General features: G+C 40.4%; 2 protein-coding genes across 3 annotated transcripts in view; one reads left to right on the top strand and one right to left on the bottom strand.

Moving 5' to 3' along the window:
* The first annotated feature begins 3415 nt into the window (after positions 1–3415).
* Positions 3416–7565, top strand: tnfrsf9a (tumor necrosis factor receptor superfamily, member 9a). Its single transcript, XM_018674488.2, has 7 exons — positions 3416–3852; positions 4536–4655; positions 4756–4893; positions 4986–5058; positions 5162–5265; positions 5361–5513; positions 5607–7565. Exons 1-7 carry the CDS (start codon positions 3717–3719, stop codon positions 5720–5722), a joined length of 840 nt encoding a protein of 279 aa, XP_018530004.1. The 5' UTR covers positions 3416–3716; the 3' UTR covers positions 5723–7565.
* Positions 7549–17366, bottom strand: part of ccdc187 (coiled-coil domain containing 187) — a 32140-nt gene continuing 22322 nt past the window's right edge. For both annotated transcript variants that reach the window (XM_051071353.1, XM_051071352.1), the window contains exons 6-13: positions 12625–12703; positions 10673–12043; positions 10028–10149; positions 9842–9913; positions 9614–9748; positions 9363–9457; positions 9187–9281; positions 7549–9106 (exon numbers count right to left, since the gene is read on the bottom strand). In XM_051071353.1, coding sequence (XP_050927310.1) covers positions 8958–9106; positions 9187–9281; positions 9363–9457; positions 9614–9748; positions 9842–9913; positions 10028–10149; positions 10673–12043; positions 12625–12703 — 2118 coding nt within the window. In that variant the 3' untranslated portion in view covers positions 7549–8957. The remainder of the gene's footprint in view (positions 9107–9186; positions 9282–9362; positions 9458–9613; positions 9749–9841; positions 9914–10027; positions 10150–10672; positions 12044–12624; positions 12704–17366) is intronic.

Genomic DNA, 17366 nt, shown 5'->3' with positions numbered 1-17366 from the left:
AGTAGGTGGTCATGTTCTTAAAGTCTAGATGACGATAAAAATTACAGATGAACTGTAAAAAGTGTTTCTACTACCACCATGATGCCAAATGTGTCAGCTGCCCTTTATTGACACTTAACGGTTAACACCCCTGAGTGGAACTTCCGAGCACCAGCAGTGGTGTGCGTACTTTCCCAGTGGGCTGACGTTACTCTCAACAGGCTTAACTGTATACTCAACCTGTACAGACCCCCTGTCTGCTTGACCCACCAACCACAAACTTCAGACGATATTGTTTGAGTCTGTGAAAGTGACGCCACACTCCCCCACACGAGAGGACGTGTTATCAAATGTTTTTCAGGAAGGAAGTGATGTCAAAGCCACGCGTGCGGAGGCAGATTAAAAAGTACCCCACAAAAGAGGCAGTTCGGAGGTGATCACTGGCATAATATGTATAATTCAGAGTATTAGGCAAAGTGAAAACCTGTACTCCCAGACACTACTTCTGTCATAACTGACATAGTTGCAGTTTGACTCTTGACATGCAAATAGACACTCACACACACACACACACACACACACACACACACACTCACTCACTTATTTACCAGCAGAATGAGTATCATCACTACACTGCTTACCGAAGAACTCCAAAGTATTTCCCAAGTTAGTATGTTAATTGAGCTACTGGGGTTTACTGTGCTTCATAGCTGAATTTTTAGGGGGGGAGGTTGAAGGGTAAGTGTGGGAGGTGTTTCTTGCCAAAGATATGTGGGTAGGTAGGCTGACATCACTTGTGTAACATGCGTACACTCATAAAGTAGGCGACCCATGATAGGCTGGGGAATGATACATCAGAATGTCAAAGGCAAGATCTGCCAAATGTCATTCATGCATCATGCGAGCATGAGACATTATAAACATTACACAGCAATCAGATCCTGTGGTAGTGATGTGTGTTTTTTATGGTCCTAATTTTTAAGTGTGACTTGAAGCTGAGTCAGAGGATAAGTTACATTGTGCTCAAAAAAGGTTAATAGGACTTTGATATACAGTCACCTACCCTCTCATCATTAGTCAGCAAATTTCCCCTTTTTCCAAAAGTCAAAGAATTTACTGGAAGGAAACACCAGTTCCCTTTTCAAGGGAAATAAATGCCATAAACTTGTTTTGGGAATGAACACATTCTAAATTATTCAAGAGATAAATAGCCCTTTGAGAGTTGTACTTTCATTTTTGCATAGTAGGACATTCATGCTGCGCTTTTTGTTTCAGTTTCCCTATCTGTAGGGCATTGTTGTCCCAGTGGTCAAAGTGTTTGATCACCAGACAAAATAACAGCAGGTGATTAAAGACAAGAGGGGAAACTTTTGAACTTTTCCATGGCCTGTAACTAAACTCGTGACTTTGCACATGAGTAGCTCATACATCCTCACTTACATGACTCATCAGAGTTTATCCTAGTTACTGATCTGAGGGATTCCATGAACACACCAACAATAACATTTATATTAGTCTTCTGTGGTTGTTTAATTTGCTTTGCTTAATGCATCTGCTGATGATAGTAGGATATTCACACGAGCAGAAAAGTCCCTCCTCACACATCAAATCACACAGTAAATATTACACATTCAGAAGCCTGGGAATTTTAGTAGTAAAAGTACGGTTACTTAATTTGACCTTTTCTCAGATACAGTAAGTAAAACTAGTACAACTAGATTTACAGCCTCGCAGTGTGACTCTGCCAAAGAGTCAAGTTGCAGTTTACAGCCTGTGAAGACTCATGTAGTATGTGTAATGAATGATTTTAAAGGAATTTAATAAGTTATTAAATGTTCTTGGGAAAATGGAAGTCATTACGATGTTGACATGTATAATTCCAGTGAATAATTTCCGGTGAGAAACAGTTTGTCTTCACTCAGGGAGTATTTTTACAGAGCAGAGCTCTCTCTCTCTGCTCTGTAAAAACACACAGCTTTCTTACATGGTGCAACAACAATCACCTGAAGCTCAATATCAGCTAAGCCAATTAGCTTGCGGTGGAGTACCAGGGGGCATCCAGCAAGCAGGATGCCCTCCATCTGGTAGTCATCCAGGGAGAGGAAGTAAAGAGGGTGGATTCCTTCGAGTCAAATCAAAAAATGATTTGACTTGACTTTGTTAAGCTTTGTTGATCATGTCTACTGTATTAGTGTGTAAGTTCAGTTCCTTTTTTCAGTCCTGATAGAACACAAAGTCATAGCCATGACAGAAGACAATGCTTCAAATTTGGATGTTTCTGCAAAGAAAGTACATACTCTAAAATGTAGATGCTTCATGCACAACTTCAGCCCAGCAGAACAGAAGATCTATACAATTACCACAGTTTCAACCTTCTTGAGTTATGGCCAAAAACTTGTTTTGTAAGGTCTCATAGTGGCCTTTACCTTTGACCTTTGACTATCAAATTCTAATCATTCATTCATCAATGAGTCAAGTCCCTCAAGGTGTTCCTGTGATATCATATTCATGAGAATGAAATTAACAATGTGAAAACATGTCTTCCACTGTGCCACTCTTGCCAGTGTGGAGGCATAAAAACAACTGTTCTGAAAAGTTCTTTAACAGTTCTTTAGTTACATATGGCCACTGTACTACCAATGTCAGCTCCTGTAAGGTTTGCCTTTGCAAAAGTAGTTTAGTACAATGCATAATCAGATTTGCATAACTATTGATTTTTTTATGTACTCAAAAAGATCATGTAAATGAAAAAGTTACAGCACAAAATTATTCCACAATATTGCACTTAGTGAGTTTAAAGGTGAAACAAAACACAGTTTTCAATCCCTAAGTCTGGACAAGTTGGGACAAGTTTTGCATGATAGCAATAAGAACAAGATCATGTTGTAATTTAACACTTTAAACAAGTCGCCTACCTCACTGTGGAAAATCAGTCATGGTTATAGTTGCACTTCTAAGAAAAAGTGACCGTCAACTCCAGGAGATTCCATATCATCTGAGAGATAGTCATCTGAACAGACTATAACTTATTTGATAACTACAATATGAGCCAAGCAAGAAATCATCCAAGGTTAGTGCTGTATGAGCACAGGAAAAGAACAGAAGAACAGAATATTACAACCTGATCTGCTGATGTTTTTTCTTTTCTTTTTTTAAAAAAGATAAATAACTCTATAACTTGGTATCTTGATAATGATTTTCCTAGTCTGGCTGTATATTGATTTCCACTACAGGCAATAAACTCTATCAGTTTAAAATTATTTAAATGAAATGCAAGGTTTTAGTTTGTAATTTGCTGTAGTTTACATTTTGCAGATACATTTCCCAGTTAACAAAATAATTTACATGTTTCTCTGTCTCTTCCTCCCTCTCTCTATCTGATTGAACTCACGTAACACACACAAGGTTTTAGCCCCGCCCACCTCAAGAAAAGAAAAAGAGTATGAAAAGGCAGCAGCTGGCTGTGGGGTGAGATGATTACACAGGCCACAACACAGAGAGGTTTCTTCACACGACCTTATACCCTGAAATATTACAGACTTTGGGTTAAGAAGAATATCAAGGACTTCAGTATAAATCTGTAGAGAAACAAAAAATTTGTTAGCCTCTGAAAAAGGAAGAAGAAGAAGAGGAAGAAGAAAAGGATACCTGGGGTATTTTTTGGATTGGATTACCTTACGTCTTCCCTTAGGTGGCTATATCATCCTTAACCACAAGGCTGGAGAGCTAACAACAGTATGGCTGTGATCCTGTGGGCAATGGGTCTGTCTCTGCTCATGCAGGGCTGCCTGTGCAGTCTTGGACAGACTGCCAGAGGCTGCATGAAGTGGAAGCAAGATGGGAACAATGTTTGCTGTGAAGCCTGTTATCCAGGTAAGTAATAAAGACAATGATCATAACATTGCCACTGTATTGAACTGTTCAAAATGTGCTGTTGTTAGATAGAATCAAAAGCATTTATACTTAATACTTTATTTATACTACTACAGTATTTATCCCTAAAGTACACTTTCCTCATAAATCTTAGCCCCAATATTAGAGCCAAAATTGTTTAATTTATTCCATGTCTCATAAAAGCAAAAAGATATCTGAGTTTTGAGTATTTTTATCAATGGATGTGAAGAAATCATATTCCAGTCTTTGAGCATTTCCTCCGTGTTGGTGGTTACATGTAACCCAAATATAGTTTCAGTGGTTTTTCAGCTAATACCACAACAAAGAGAAAAGGCGTGGATGAAACAACTGATAATTCAAATAATTTGGAACAGATATGTACTTGTATGTGTCATTAAAGTTTCACAACAGTATAGTTCTAATAACTGTAGGTTTTTACAGCAGTTTTCCGCAGAAGTTTTCTGTTTCTGACAGTAAGTGTTTTAAAGCTTGCCTGTGCTGCATTACAGCTTTTTAAACTTGGAGGGGGAAACTTGCATTACCTTGTCACTGAAGGAGCTAATCGCACTGAAACTGAGTCAGTTAGTGTGACAGAGCTTACAGTATAGCAATCTGTGTCTGTTCTGTGTGTTTCTTATATGTATGTGCGTGTGTGTTTCCAGGACATCACTTGGTCAAAACCTGTGGTCAAAGCCCAAAAGATCTTTGTGTCCCTTGTGAGCCGGGGACATATACACTGGACACTAAACCCTTAAAGTGTAACAGATGTACACAATGTATAGGTATGTTAGGGTATCATCATCATGAGAACATCACAAAGACATTTCCTCTAGTGTACAATCTGAGCATTCTGACCTCTGTTTTCCATCTTTGTATGTTTAGGTGTTCAGGTTCTTGTGAAATCATGCACAGCAACAAGTAACACACAGTGTGGCTGTAAAGACGGACTCACCTGTGGTGATAACAGCTGTTCCTTCTGCACTGACAAGTGTGACAAAGGCTACGAACCTACGAAGGACCGTAAGTAAAACTACAAATGAACACATGACCTTGGCATGCACACTATACGGGTTATAATGAATGACAAGTCAACTGAATGGCTGTCTGTGCAGGTTCCTGCAGACCATGTCCAGAGGGAACCTTCAATGACCAAATTCACCAGATGTGCAAACCCTGGAGTACCAAGTGAGATACTCTCTGCTCTTTTGCTGTCTTTGTGGTACTGTCTGACAGATGATGGAATCAGAAAAATCATTGGAATTCACTGTTTTTATTCCTTTTTTCTAAGGTGTCCCAATGCAGATCAACATATTATAGCCAAGGGAAATGCAGTTAATGACATAAAGTGTGCTAACGTTACAGTTCGTCCATCGCACAAGCCTGTTGAACCTGGTAAGGCACAACTCTGTTTCTCTAGTGTAGTTGTGCTCTAACTTTTATCTTTATTTATTAAACAGCGGCTGTAATTTCTTGATGTTTTGTATCAGATATGACAGAGGCAACTTGGATAGTTTTATCTGTGGTCACCTGTTTAACTGTGATGGGCGTTAGCATCGTCATCATTGCAGTGGCCCTGAAACTTCTCCAGAAGAAGCCACCAAAGCCAGACACAAAAACACCAATCATCAGAACCCCTACAGGTAACTACTGTTGTACTTCATGATAGATTCTGAAGAGGTTATTCTGATCCTGATTATAAAGGATGTTCATTAAGTCTATTTTATTCCTTTTAGATGATCCTAGGACATTAATAGCAATTGAGTGCAGTTTTCACGAGGCCCAGCAAGAGCAAGGCAGCAGCTCAGAGTCACTGGACTCCAAGGACTCCTCAGACCAGCTCATTGCATGAATGGATGGGAACCAGGCAAGAAAGCCACACTGAATTACCTGTTCATGTAAAAAAAAAAACAACAAAAAACAGATCAGATCAGATCAAGAATAAGATGGGATCCCTCTCTGTGATACTGAGCCATTATTTTGGAGGTTGTCATTGTAAGTACACCAGGACACAATTTTAGTGATCTTTTGATCACACAGTAAATGTACACATGGTATTAAGGGGAATTCTGGGAGGAAAAAGATACAGTGGACAGCCTAGTCATCATGCAAATTAAAACAGTGAGGCTGTGTTTTCCCCCCAGTTTAGTTAGGCTTTAAAGATAAAGTAGTCCTAAAATAGCTATGGGAAATTTTAAATCATTAGATCAAATTTGGCACTGGATAATGGTAGAACAGCATACCTTTTGAAACTCCTTTTAAAGGAGTTTGACTACTGTAGGATTTGAATGAGTGTGAATGAATTTCGCTTCTCTGATATTTGCATGTCTGAGCAGTAAAGCTGCCAAGTGTTGCTGTGTGTGAATTTACAGTGCAGGTGGGTGTTCAGATGGGTGTAAAAGAAAAAAATGACGGCAGGTTTTAGTGACGCCAAGGGTCAAGCCTACACAGCAACCTAGTTACCTACTGTTTACTGCTGAATTTGTACATTTATGACCCTGTTGCAACAGCCAAAGAAGAACAATGCTGCACCAGTCATGGTTTTCTGTGGTGAAATGTGATTCATCAAGAGACAATACTTTTTGTTAGTTATTAAGTTTGTCTATGATACGAACTACTTTGTGTGATTCTGAAAGTAATAGCTTTGTGTGCTATCGTAAACAAAGCTGATATTGAGGACAACATGATATATAACCTCCTCCACTCTACAGCACAAGGAAGTGTATAAGGAATATATGGACTTTCCTATGATTGCTTAACTAGTCTCAAAAAGTCCAGTGAAGGGGGTTTCCCCTTTTTTTAAAATAGGTAATCCTGAAGTTCACACAGGGGAGTCTACAGTTCAGTACTTTTTTTTTTTTTAATGAGACAAAGATCTGGTCATCGTTCAACTGCACTTATTTGGCAAGCTGAGACATGCGTCTTGGGCAAGAGATTTTGGCAACACTCTGTGGTTATCCCGAGTGTAATCTTGACATGCTTCATAACCGCATAAACTGCACATAGAATGTAGAGATTCCTATTTAGTGCATCATGTGGGAAATCCTTTGGAGAAATATGATACACGTTTGGCAAATAAAGAAGGCACACAAGATACCATAATGAAGCTCAAGATCATATGGAAACCCCCCCACCCAAGATCAGCTCTATACTCCCTTTTGCTTTTGTTTAACTTTTAGCACAGTGGAGTGGGCAGCAAGATGAGACCAAGTGGAACTTTTCGTCTTTTTAAAAAAACATATTTATTTTCTGAACTGTAGCAGGCGTACCTTTCTTCTGAAATGGAAAATATGAGAAACATGCTGTGTAGGCTTGTGTGAAAATGTTAGCCCACACCTATAGTAATGTATCAGTGACTATGTATGAGTCACAACTCGAGTGAAGTACTGTCTGGTGGAAGACCACAAAGTTCATGAGCCTTGAGAGGAGTTACCACAGTATTGTCTAACATAAGTTGTACAGTCAACTGTAGCACTTTATTTCACCTGGTAACTGTTACCTGATTAATGTTATGCACTTCTTGTTAGTTTGGTATGTGAATTTATCTTTCTGCCTTATTACATTTTGTAAATGACTTATTTTTATCATATGCCTCTTAGGAACCGTTTATGAACATTGGATTAAACTGTACTACAAGCATTCTTTTACACTGTACTTAAGAACATTTTTAACAGCCAATAAATTTGTTTTTTTTATTTATTTGTTGCTCTTTATACAGAACAGTTGCATTCATAGTGGTCCACCTAAACAGTGGCATATTTCATTCATAAAAAAAGTGTTTAAAATGTAGGAATAATATGAATGTAAAAAAAAAAAAAGACTACAGAATGGTTAAATATGTGTAAAAATCAAATTCAATCCTTGTTGTTAGAGAAGGTTTCCTGTGTTATGAATAATGTTAATTGGCGCTGGACTGATTAAAAACCCACCTGGGAAAATACACAAAAACATGAGTTGGATATTGTACCAAATAATATAAGCTTAAAAGTTTCTAGGGCCTTTCAAATGCATCTCGCAGTCTTCACTCATAAATGGAGCTGAATCAGATGTCATCACGTGACCTGTGTGGAGTGTGGAAATTCAGTCACATGATAACAAGTAGTTGCATATGGATGGAGACCTAACCCCTATCTCAGCACAAAAATGGTCCTCTGTGTCTAATGTGAAGGCAGTTGAAAGCTCCAAAAAGCTAGTAACTTGAATTTATTCTGTCACTTACATATTGACCCCAAAGTTGTACATCCATGCTCGCGAATAGGATATATTTACATTTGAATATTACAAAGCACTTTAACAGAAAATGACAGCTGTAATTAATTTTTTTTCCAATAAATGTAATTTCCATTTAAATAAGGATTAAATAAGTTCATTTGATTGTCACTGTGCTACTGTAAACTTGACTAGAATCCTGCCAGACTGCTTTGAAACAAAGTTGGCCAGACACTCCAAATGTGAATGCCTTAAAGTAGCCTGGCCGAAAACCTCATCACCCAGGTTCAAGGGTTATCACAGCAACTTCTTGTTTTCTTTTCTTGGTAACGTTAAATTTTGGTTTTAGGAGAGGGGGTGAGTTATTCGCACATGGTAATTCATGTACAGCGCAGGGCGTCCACCAAATCCACATTTAGATATTGCTAAACTGATACAGAGGAAGTATCCAATTATTAGACCATGGTTATTTCCTCTCAGTATATTTGCTGTAAAAATAAATCTTAAGTTTGGAAAAAAAAAAACCTGCAGAAATGCAGGTCTTTCAACAAATATGAGGCAAACATTACATTTTGGATACTGACAACATGCTAATTAGCTAAATAAAGACAAAAGTTACAAATATAATTAAGAAAATGTATACTGTTTAAATTAAACACTCAACACTGAAGAATTCAAACAATACTTCTATATTCTAAAATGTCACTTCTCTCAGTTCCTTCTCTTTGTTCCACTGGTCTAAAGTGCTAATGGGGGCAGCTGGCAGAACATAATTCCTCCTCAAACCTCATTGTAATGAGAAATGAGAACTCTGTAGCTGAAGTGATGTTTAGTGTTAGATAATATATTTGCACTCCAACAGGACACTGTGCTGGACATTACTGTTGCTTGCAATTTTCCTTCTTTTCTTTTGGTTTAGTACGTGCTGACTTTTCAGTTTGCCGCTTTGTGGGTGGGATGAAGTTGGGCTCCTCCAGGAAGTCATGTAAACCGGAGTGCGGTATGGGGGGCGCCTGACAGGCTGGACCTGTAATGGGGGAAAAGGATGTTGAATATCCAGCCATTGTTTTAACAGTTTTTGAGTGCCACTGGTCCTGTTTACATTACCTGTTTGTCCCAGTCGGAAGCTCTCTGTGTCTTGCCTCCTGGCCTGGAAGGTCGGGTCCAGCTCCTCTGCAATGTTTCTGATCTGCTGGGCTTGTCTGTAAATGCAGCAGTTGTATGTCAGTGTATGGTATAGTGCATAGTATTAGTTTTATGTTTATTCATGTAGAGACAGTTACGGTAAGGTGGAGATGGGACTAGGTGGCTGGTTCTCTGGGGAGCAGTCCTCAGTGGGGGAAGGAAGGCCCTCTGAGTCAAGTCTTTCTCGTTGGACCTGTGGCAGTGCACAAAGAAATCTGAGTTATTTCATCAGCTGATGAACACACCTGATGCAAACAAAGATTACAGCAAGGCAAGTGCAAAAGAAGTGTATATCTCAAAAAACATGCATGACAATGACATTTAAAATCTGTCTCTGGAACAATTTTACCTGTCTCTCTCTTGCAGCTCGTCTCTCGTGGTGACTGATCATTGCTCTGTGCTCACGCCAGGACGCCGGCCCTTCTAACTCACGAGATCTGCGCTTTGACTTAAGTTCCTGCTTTTGCATAAAACGTGCAATTTCCTAGTTCAAGAAGACAGCAGAGTATCATTCCACAGGTGGATGGTAAACCTGAGATACACGGGTATGTGACAGCGTGTCAGTTCATCATCATACCTCATCCTGTGCCACCTGTGCTGCTCTGAAGTCTCCCTCTGGGTAAGAACTACTTAGAGAGGGCTGGGAGTTCTGAGAACAAGACAGTGAATATCAGAAAACAGAATGAAATGGAGACTGATCATCTATCTTTCCTCCTTGGCTCCTTAATCACTGTTTGTCATTATAAACTTCTGAATCACTTACCCTCCTTACCAGGCTTTCCTCTTCCTCCTGTAGCTTGCGAGCTAGTTCTTCATCTTGTAGGACCTGCTCCAACTCCCCAAGGTCCAGGCTTGTCTCACCCAGCTCTGGTTGTAGTGACACTCCTAAAGGTAAGGTTTCAGAAATATGTCAGTGAAACAGGCATAGCCAAAAGTAATGAAGCGAAAATGATAAGGAGCAAACTCTAAACCATATCAGAAGATCAGTCATGAATCATACAAGTATACAGGTAATAGAGGCTGAAAGACACCACTTAACATCTGAGTCACACTGATAAGAGGATGCAGCAAGTAAAAGCATGTTCCTAGGTGCTGAAAGAGACGCCATAATATTCATTCTCATGCTACATTACAACCGAAGCATTGATGATGAATATGAAGATGGGAATGAAAGCACACACTGAAGAATATTTTATGACTCGTGAAATTATAGATAGGAAAACGGAAAACGTCCCTCCTCAGTAAGAGCCCGGAAATCACCACTAAAGCCCACTTTTGTCCAGATTAGATGATGATTGAAGGAAAATGATTGAGAGAGAATCAGATACACACAGACAGGAAGCACAGCTTTGGAAGCTTTCCCGCTTTCCCTGTGCAGATTGGAGTTGGCTGCAGTTCTGGGTGTTACCTGCTGCCATGCGCCTTGACCTATTCCTGGTTGAAGCCCCACTGCTGCTGAGGCTTTGGCTACGCCGTGGAGCTCTTCGAGGGGGCCACTCTACTCTCCTCTCCACCTCCTGCTCCTCCTCTGAGATTAACCTTTGTTCTGTGGTCTTGTGCCAACACCTGCGTTGGCTTGTTGTCCTCTTGACCCTGTGATCATTTGCATCCCTCACCCCCTCCCTCTCCTCATTATCAGTATACTGGTGATTTCTCCACCTTCTACTGCCTCCCCTTTCTCTGTTAGCAAGATATGAGTCTCTTCTACTAATCTCACAAACCTCTCCATCATGCTCCACATTAGCACGGTGCCTGTCTCTGTCTTCTCTGTGATCTCTCCCACCGATCTCTCGGTGTGACGATCTCCTCCTTTCCCTGATATCTCCATGGAAACTGTGCCTGGTGTTTGCAGCTCTCTGGAAGGCTCTCTGATGTGGTTGGGAGTCGCAGCAGGAGACCTCACTCCCGTGAAGCACCTGGCTGTGTCTGCTTTGAGGCCTTATTTGCAGCGGCGCCCCATTGCCACCAAACCTCACAGGCACACCCCTCTCTTTGAGGACCTGGCCTAGCATCTCCCAGACTTGGCTGCTTTCATCCTGTTGTCTTCTGGTATCGTCTTGAAAGCGGACATGTTTGTCAGGGTTGTCCTTATAGCTCCAGGTCCTTACTAAGTCTCTGTTGCTGTGTCTACTCCTGTCATGTAGCCTGACAGATTCACTGCGACTACACCGCCTTTCTCTTACCTCAACCGTCCTAGACTCTCTGTCCTGATCTCTGCTCCTGCGGCAGCCCTCATATTCCTCTATGTGGTAACTTTCCTGATCCCAAATCCTAGGCCTCCTCTTCTCTCGGTCATAATAGTCATTGTCATAATAGTCCTCCTCCCACTCTCCTCTCCCCTCTTCCTCCCAGCTTCTGAGCTCATCTGTGAAGCTGCTGCGAGAGCAAAGACTTCTGTAGTTTCTCTCTTGTGGATAATGTAAAGAGGCCCGCCGCTGAGGAGGTGCTGTGTTGAGTCTTTTCAGTCTCTGGGACAAGATAGCGAGTTGTTCAGAGAAAACTGTGTCCGAGTCCTCTGAATCTTCACTCAAAGGCTCTCTCATCTCACTCCTGATTTGCCTAATGGAATCTGTGTGTCCTTGATTTGACCATGAATTTGTATTATTCTGAGCTGCTAGTCCCCTAGGGGAGGCAGCCCAAGGCCCAGATAAGTCTGAATGGTTGTGAGAGGTAGAATATTGCCACCTGGTGGAAGCAGGTGGGTACTGCTCCTCTCCTTGGTGAGGGCTGCTGAGTGTGTGCTGGTGTGGGGATGGCAGTGCTGGATCAGGGGCCCTGCCTTTAGTAATGCCAAAACATGCAAACACAAAAGCAGGGAGGGTGGGTAAGGCTGTTAGCGGGTGCTATCAAACAAGTGCAGTTAATGACGAGGTAATAGTTAGCATTAAAAACAGTTGCATGTTACTTAAGTAAGAGTATTTGTTACACATTTTTTGTTACACACAAGTATTTTGGACATTTGAGGCATTCCATTGTATAGATAGGAATACAAGTATAGCACCGTCATGCATAAAAGACAACATGTAATATGCATGCAAGTGATTCAGAACTAAACACATCATGGAGATGATAATATAGTGCAATAACTATGAAGGCCTTGTTTTGTTCATACTGTTGTAATATCTGTGGAGAATGACTACAACAATAGTAAGCAGCAGCAGCAAAGCATGGTTAGAGAGACGTTAAGTTGGGCTTGGTTCTTGTCCTACATTAAGTGTAACAATTAATTCTGCAGATCTCTATAAATACCTATACAACATACATTAAAAAGACTAATCTAAACATCACTATTAGATGGTTTCTGCCTAATATTGCCAAAAAATATAGGCAATTAAACACATGGCAAAACTTAAACTATACCTTCACTATGGCCCTCCTGTCCTCTGTTCCTCCTCATGATCCTCTGCTCCTCCTCTTCCTGCATTCGTTTTGCTATTTCCTGTGGAGACACAGCAGTACAGATTGCTTGTTTGCATTATAAACCACAATGAGTAACCAAACAGGAATTTGGGCTAAATTAGGATTACAGAGAGATCTGACAAACAGAGATACATGTCTGGTCCTTTCTAGACTTATAGAAACATTTCCATCTACATTTGAATTACACTGTTACAACCCCAGTAGTCAGATATACCAAATCTATCATTACAACACTCAGGCTAACACTGGTATGCCACCAGGAGTTCATGTATACAGTGCTACAACCAGCAGATGGCAGCATAACCTACTATGTGAAAGAAAGAGAGGTGACAAATGAGATAGTAACTCGTAAAATAAATCAAGAAATGCAGTCTTTGGAAAACTTTTGATTAATTACTATGTTATTATCCACCACAAGGATGGTTTCACTTTTCTGCTATCTTCATTTCACAACTGACAAAACTCTGATCCCAGAAAAAAAAAACTCCCGTATACTGTAGATACTGCCTGTCTGTTTTTTCCTTGAAACTACTCAGCTGCCTTTGATTTGATCTATTCATTATTAGTGTTCAAATAACAACACAAATGTAACATGGACCAAACTGTTGACTAAGTTTACATCTCATCTATTGGCAGTATGAGCTACATCTGGCATGTCTACACCAAATGCAATAGTGGCTATTTAACACAAAGCCGGCTCTAGGTGGCCAAACTTACAATTTCAGGCAGTGCTGTGGCTGACTCAGTGGAAACTACATGACTACATGAGACAAGCAGTCTTGTAGTCTCTCAGCCTGAACTCTGGACTAGAAAAATGACAATAGAAGCAGGTCAACAGGACTGTTTCACTTGAAGTAACACCTTGTCACTAGGGAATGCCTGCTCTTACCAGAGCTGCTATACTTGTCTGCCCACAGAAAGAGAGCCCCTTGCCATGCCTCTGTGCTGCTTTTCTAGGAAAGGCTAGAGCTAATAATGTTCCCCACAATTCTCCCAATGAATTCTATGAAATATCTCTCTGTAGGCTGCATTTGCAACATAAATCATAACTAAAAGCTAACACAGCTCCTTTTACTTTGCAATCAGGGCGTGTGTGTCAGCCACTTTGCCAGCATCAGCAGATAATTAGCAGCTTGCCATGGCAGGTTAGGACCTGGAGTGCCACAGGGATCTGGCATTTAAAACTGCACAGCCTGATGCCTTCTGTTCCTTAATTAAAGACACACTCTACGGGGAGGCAAATATTTAATCAACACCTCTGATCAGCCAGTCATTAAGGAAGGTAGGCTAATGGGAGTCTTAATAGTTCATCACTTGATCCTAACATCAACACATAAAAAGAAATGATTACACCAACACAGGAACAGATAATATCCATGTACTATGTGCTGCATTACCTGGCATGACTTTTAACCCAGTAGGTAAACAAGGCTTTGCCATTTAACTGCATGTAAACACCTCAAGTTGGCTCCAACAGAATTCAAACCCAACCCCTTTAATAAAGATGAATGAACCCCACAGCTTCTCTGACCTCACACCCTCCAAACAAGGAGCTTTTATGAGCCTGTCCAAGGCAGCCTCATCTAAAAAGGAAACTGCAGAGTAAAGGAAAATATTATGCTGGAGCAGCCTTGTGACGCACAGGACCAGCTGGGGAGTTACACAGCTCAACTCTTCATTTCTAATGGTAAAGCAAATGATGTGAAGAAATGCACACGTGTGCTGTAAAAATGCACAGTGACATAAAAACAAAGTTTTTAGGAGTTGGGCTTATGTGTTACCATTGGAACAACAAGGGAGAGGTGACTGATGGGAACCATCTGGTTGCCCCATTGTGTTTGTGTTGCAAGATTAACATTTTTTATTTACAAAACTTTGGAGAGATCCAGCGTTCTACCACAAAACATACATAGAGAATAAGGAGACACCAAGTCACTACTTTGAGATATTAAATTATTTTGAGAAAGTTTCTCATTAATTTAAGATATTTGATTATTTTGAGAGAGCTGACACGGAATAAGCCTGAATAATTCTATCACATTCTGAGTTATTTGACCAGAAACATCTTAAGTCATTTGCCTAGTGCCCTTAAGTCCCCCATCTTGGTGCTGAACTTCAAAATTCGCCAAGGCTTGAAGCCACAATCTCAAAACTAACGAACACTCATAAGTCCTTTTCAAGCACCGCCGCGTTCATCAATGTCACGTCTCTCACCGACCAATCAAAATCAAGAAAGGGTGGAACTTATGATACTACAGTGTTAAAAATGCCGGAGCAGTGACTGATCCGTACCCGGAAGCGCGATCCGTTCTGCACATGCGCCCCAAACAAATGTCTTGCCCCCTCAAATCAAAATTTTAGATGTTAAGAAAACACATTTTAGTAAATTATCCAAACAAATAATGTGTTAAACGTAATCGGAATTAATCGCAGTAGTTTAAAATCCCACGAAAGAGGTACAAGTTCTACATCTCATCTCTGTATGTCCCTCTCCGTGTGTGTTTGGGGTATGTGAGGCTGCACTTGCGCCCCTGGTATCATACCGTTCCCGTGGACGTATTCTAAGAGCAATCAGAGGCGTTTCTTAAGCTAAACAGAATCAGCTGGACAATTAATTTGGCTTGCGTGTGTTTCATTGGCCGCGTTTTGTGGCGTCATCGGTGATGAACCTGTGGGCGGAGCGCAGAGAGGCAGAGAAACGAAGTCTGAAAACAGATTAAAACCAACGTTTGAACGGTTGCCTCGGTTTGTCAGTACTGTGAGGAAACTTAATTGCCGAAGCAGCCCGGTTGCTAAAAGAAACTAGAAACTTTGGAGTTGCTTTTTTTGTCGAACACGAGTGAGGCTGGACGCTGAACACACCTGCGGTGTGAAGGTAAGGCTATGGAGAGAACTAACTACCGGCTAGCGTTAGCATGTGCGTCAGCGGCGAGTATTAGCATTAGCAGGGCTCCAGACTGCGACCAATACAGTCTAAGCCAATTAGTCGCATTTTGCGACCATTTTTGGAGACAGTGTGACTAGATTTTATGAGTAGGCGCACCAGTGCGACTTGCAAATCTGCCCCCAACCCCGCTTTAGGGTCGGGTCCAGTGTTTTGTATACATTGCTTTATTTGTGGCAGGCCAATGACCAACACATATTTATTTTCTACTTGATCATTTATACTGACCTCTCTGTCAAGGCTGCTCTTCATCTTCAGTGCGCGCGCACACGCAGCGGCTGCGGTCAACCAGCTGAATTGGAGTAGCTTGAGTTGACGATGGCTAGCTACTCTAAATACACTAAAAAGTAAAAGCTACTGGCCTTTACCTTTTCTTTATCAAACCACCTGTTCAGCAAATATTTAGAAAAGCGATATTGTCCACAGTCTCCCGACATGTTAAACACAACCACAGTGCGCTGGTTAAGCCAATAGGGAATTGTTACTAAGAAGCTAAAACGAAAGCTATCTGTATGTAGTCTAAATGGTTAGTTTGCCAGTAATCTTAAAATATATCAAATTCCTGTAAACTTTACTTGCTAAGACAAACCAGCCCCTGGACATTTTAGAGTTTACAGTGATTTTACTGTTATGGACATTACTGTCACTGAACTAGGGTTTGGTTGTATTTAAAATATGACTCATTGTAATCCTGTTCTTATTCTTGCTTTTTAATGATCATAATTTCTTTTTAATGATTAATGATTAAAACCCAGTTATTTGATAATGAAAAAGAACCAGTAACAGTATGAGCCGGACTTATAAGGGTCTGGATGGATAAAGATAAATCCCACTGATACCCATCCCTGCAGCTGGTTGGTGTCTTCTCCTTGACTTTAGGCAGATGAACAAATCAATGTTCAAACCAGTGATACTTTGGGATTATTATTTTTTATGGCACAGTGTGATCACTGCCATTAAACTGTTTTATTTAATGGCAACTTAACTCATTCATGTAGATTTTAATAATACCTTTTCCATTTAAACTAAAACAACACATTGTTATTTCTGCAAATTGTCTATTTATTACCAAAGCTGTATAGTTAACATGGAAAAAATATCAATCTTTTTAATTTAATGTCAATTTAAGTGGTGCTCCAATTTTCTGTAAGGAGCACCAGTGCTATTAGAGGAAAGGTTAGTCTGGAACCCTGATTAGCACTCTCTTTTGACCTTATTTCCATTTCCAGTCATTCCTATCATGTGGGTAAGAGTTTGTTTGTGTTTCCGTGATCAAGGCGGCCCTGACATGATGTTGTGGACCCCCAACATGGACTGTTAAAAACATAAGGAGCTTTTGATAGTCTGTTAAAATCACTGTTGTAATTGCTCACAGTCACTTTACTGACATTTTTCATCTCTTTGTAACTTTCTTTTCCATCCATCCTCAGTTTATAGTGGTCTATCATGTCGTCGTCGTGTCTATTTGTGGTCATTTTGTATTATATTGCCTCTGTACCTGGTTACTTTACACCTGGATGTCAATGTTAGCAATAGGAAATTTGAGGTGCTGTCATGGCAACATCCTTTGATGAAAACCCAAGCTCTTTATAATCACAAAGGTGTTTGCAGTATACTGACTGAGTTTGAAGTCGATTTGATACCCCTGTCACAGTAAAGCATCAAAAATATCATAGTATAGTAAGACATCAAATATCAGATGTTATTGTTGCTAAGGATCAGTCAAAATGGGACTGAA

Source organism: Lates calcarifer, linkage group LG6 (assembly GCF_001640805.2).
Source record: "Lates calcarifer isolate ASB-BC8 linkage group LG6, TLL_Latcal_v3, whole genome shotgun sequence".
In the NCBI taxonomy this organism is placed as follows: domain Eukaryota; kingdom Metazoa; phylum Chordata; class Actinopteri; family Centropomidae; genus Lates; species Lates calcarifer.
Note: the sequence above shows the minus strand (reverse complement) of the source record. Positions and strands in the feature narration are given on the sequence as shown.

Excerpts from the sequence above, each read along its gene's own strand:
- tnfrsf9a (XM_018674488.2), top strand. The coding sequence starts at position 3,717 with ATGGCTGTGATCCTGTGGGCAATGGGTCTGTCTCTGCTCATGCAGGGC. Across the intron at positions 4,894-4,985 it reads CTACGAACCTACGAAGGACC|GTTCCTGCAGACCATGTCCA; the intron begins GTAAGTAAAACT and ends CTGTCTGTGCAG. Across the intron at positions 5,514-5,606 it reads AATCATCAGAACCCCTACAG|ATGATCCTAGGACATTAATA; the intron begins GTAACTACTGTT and ends TATTCCTTTTAG.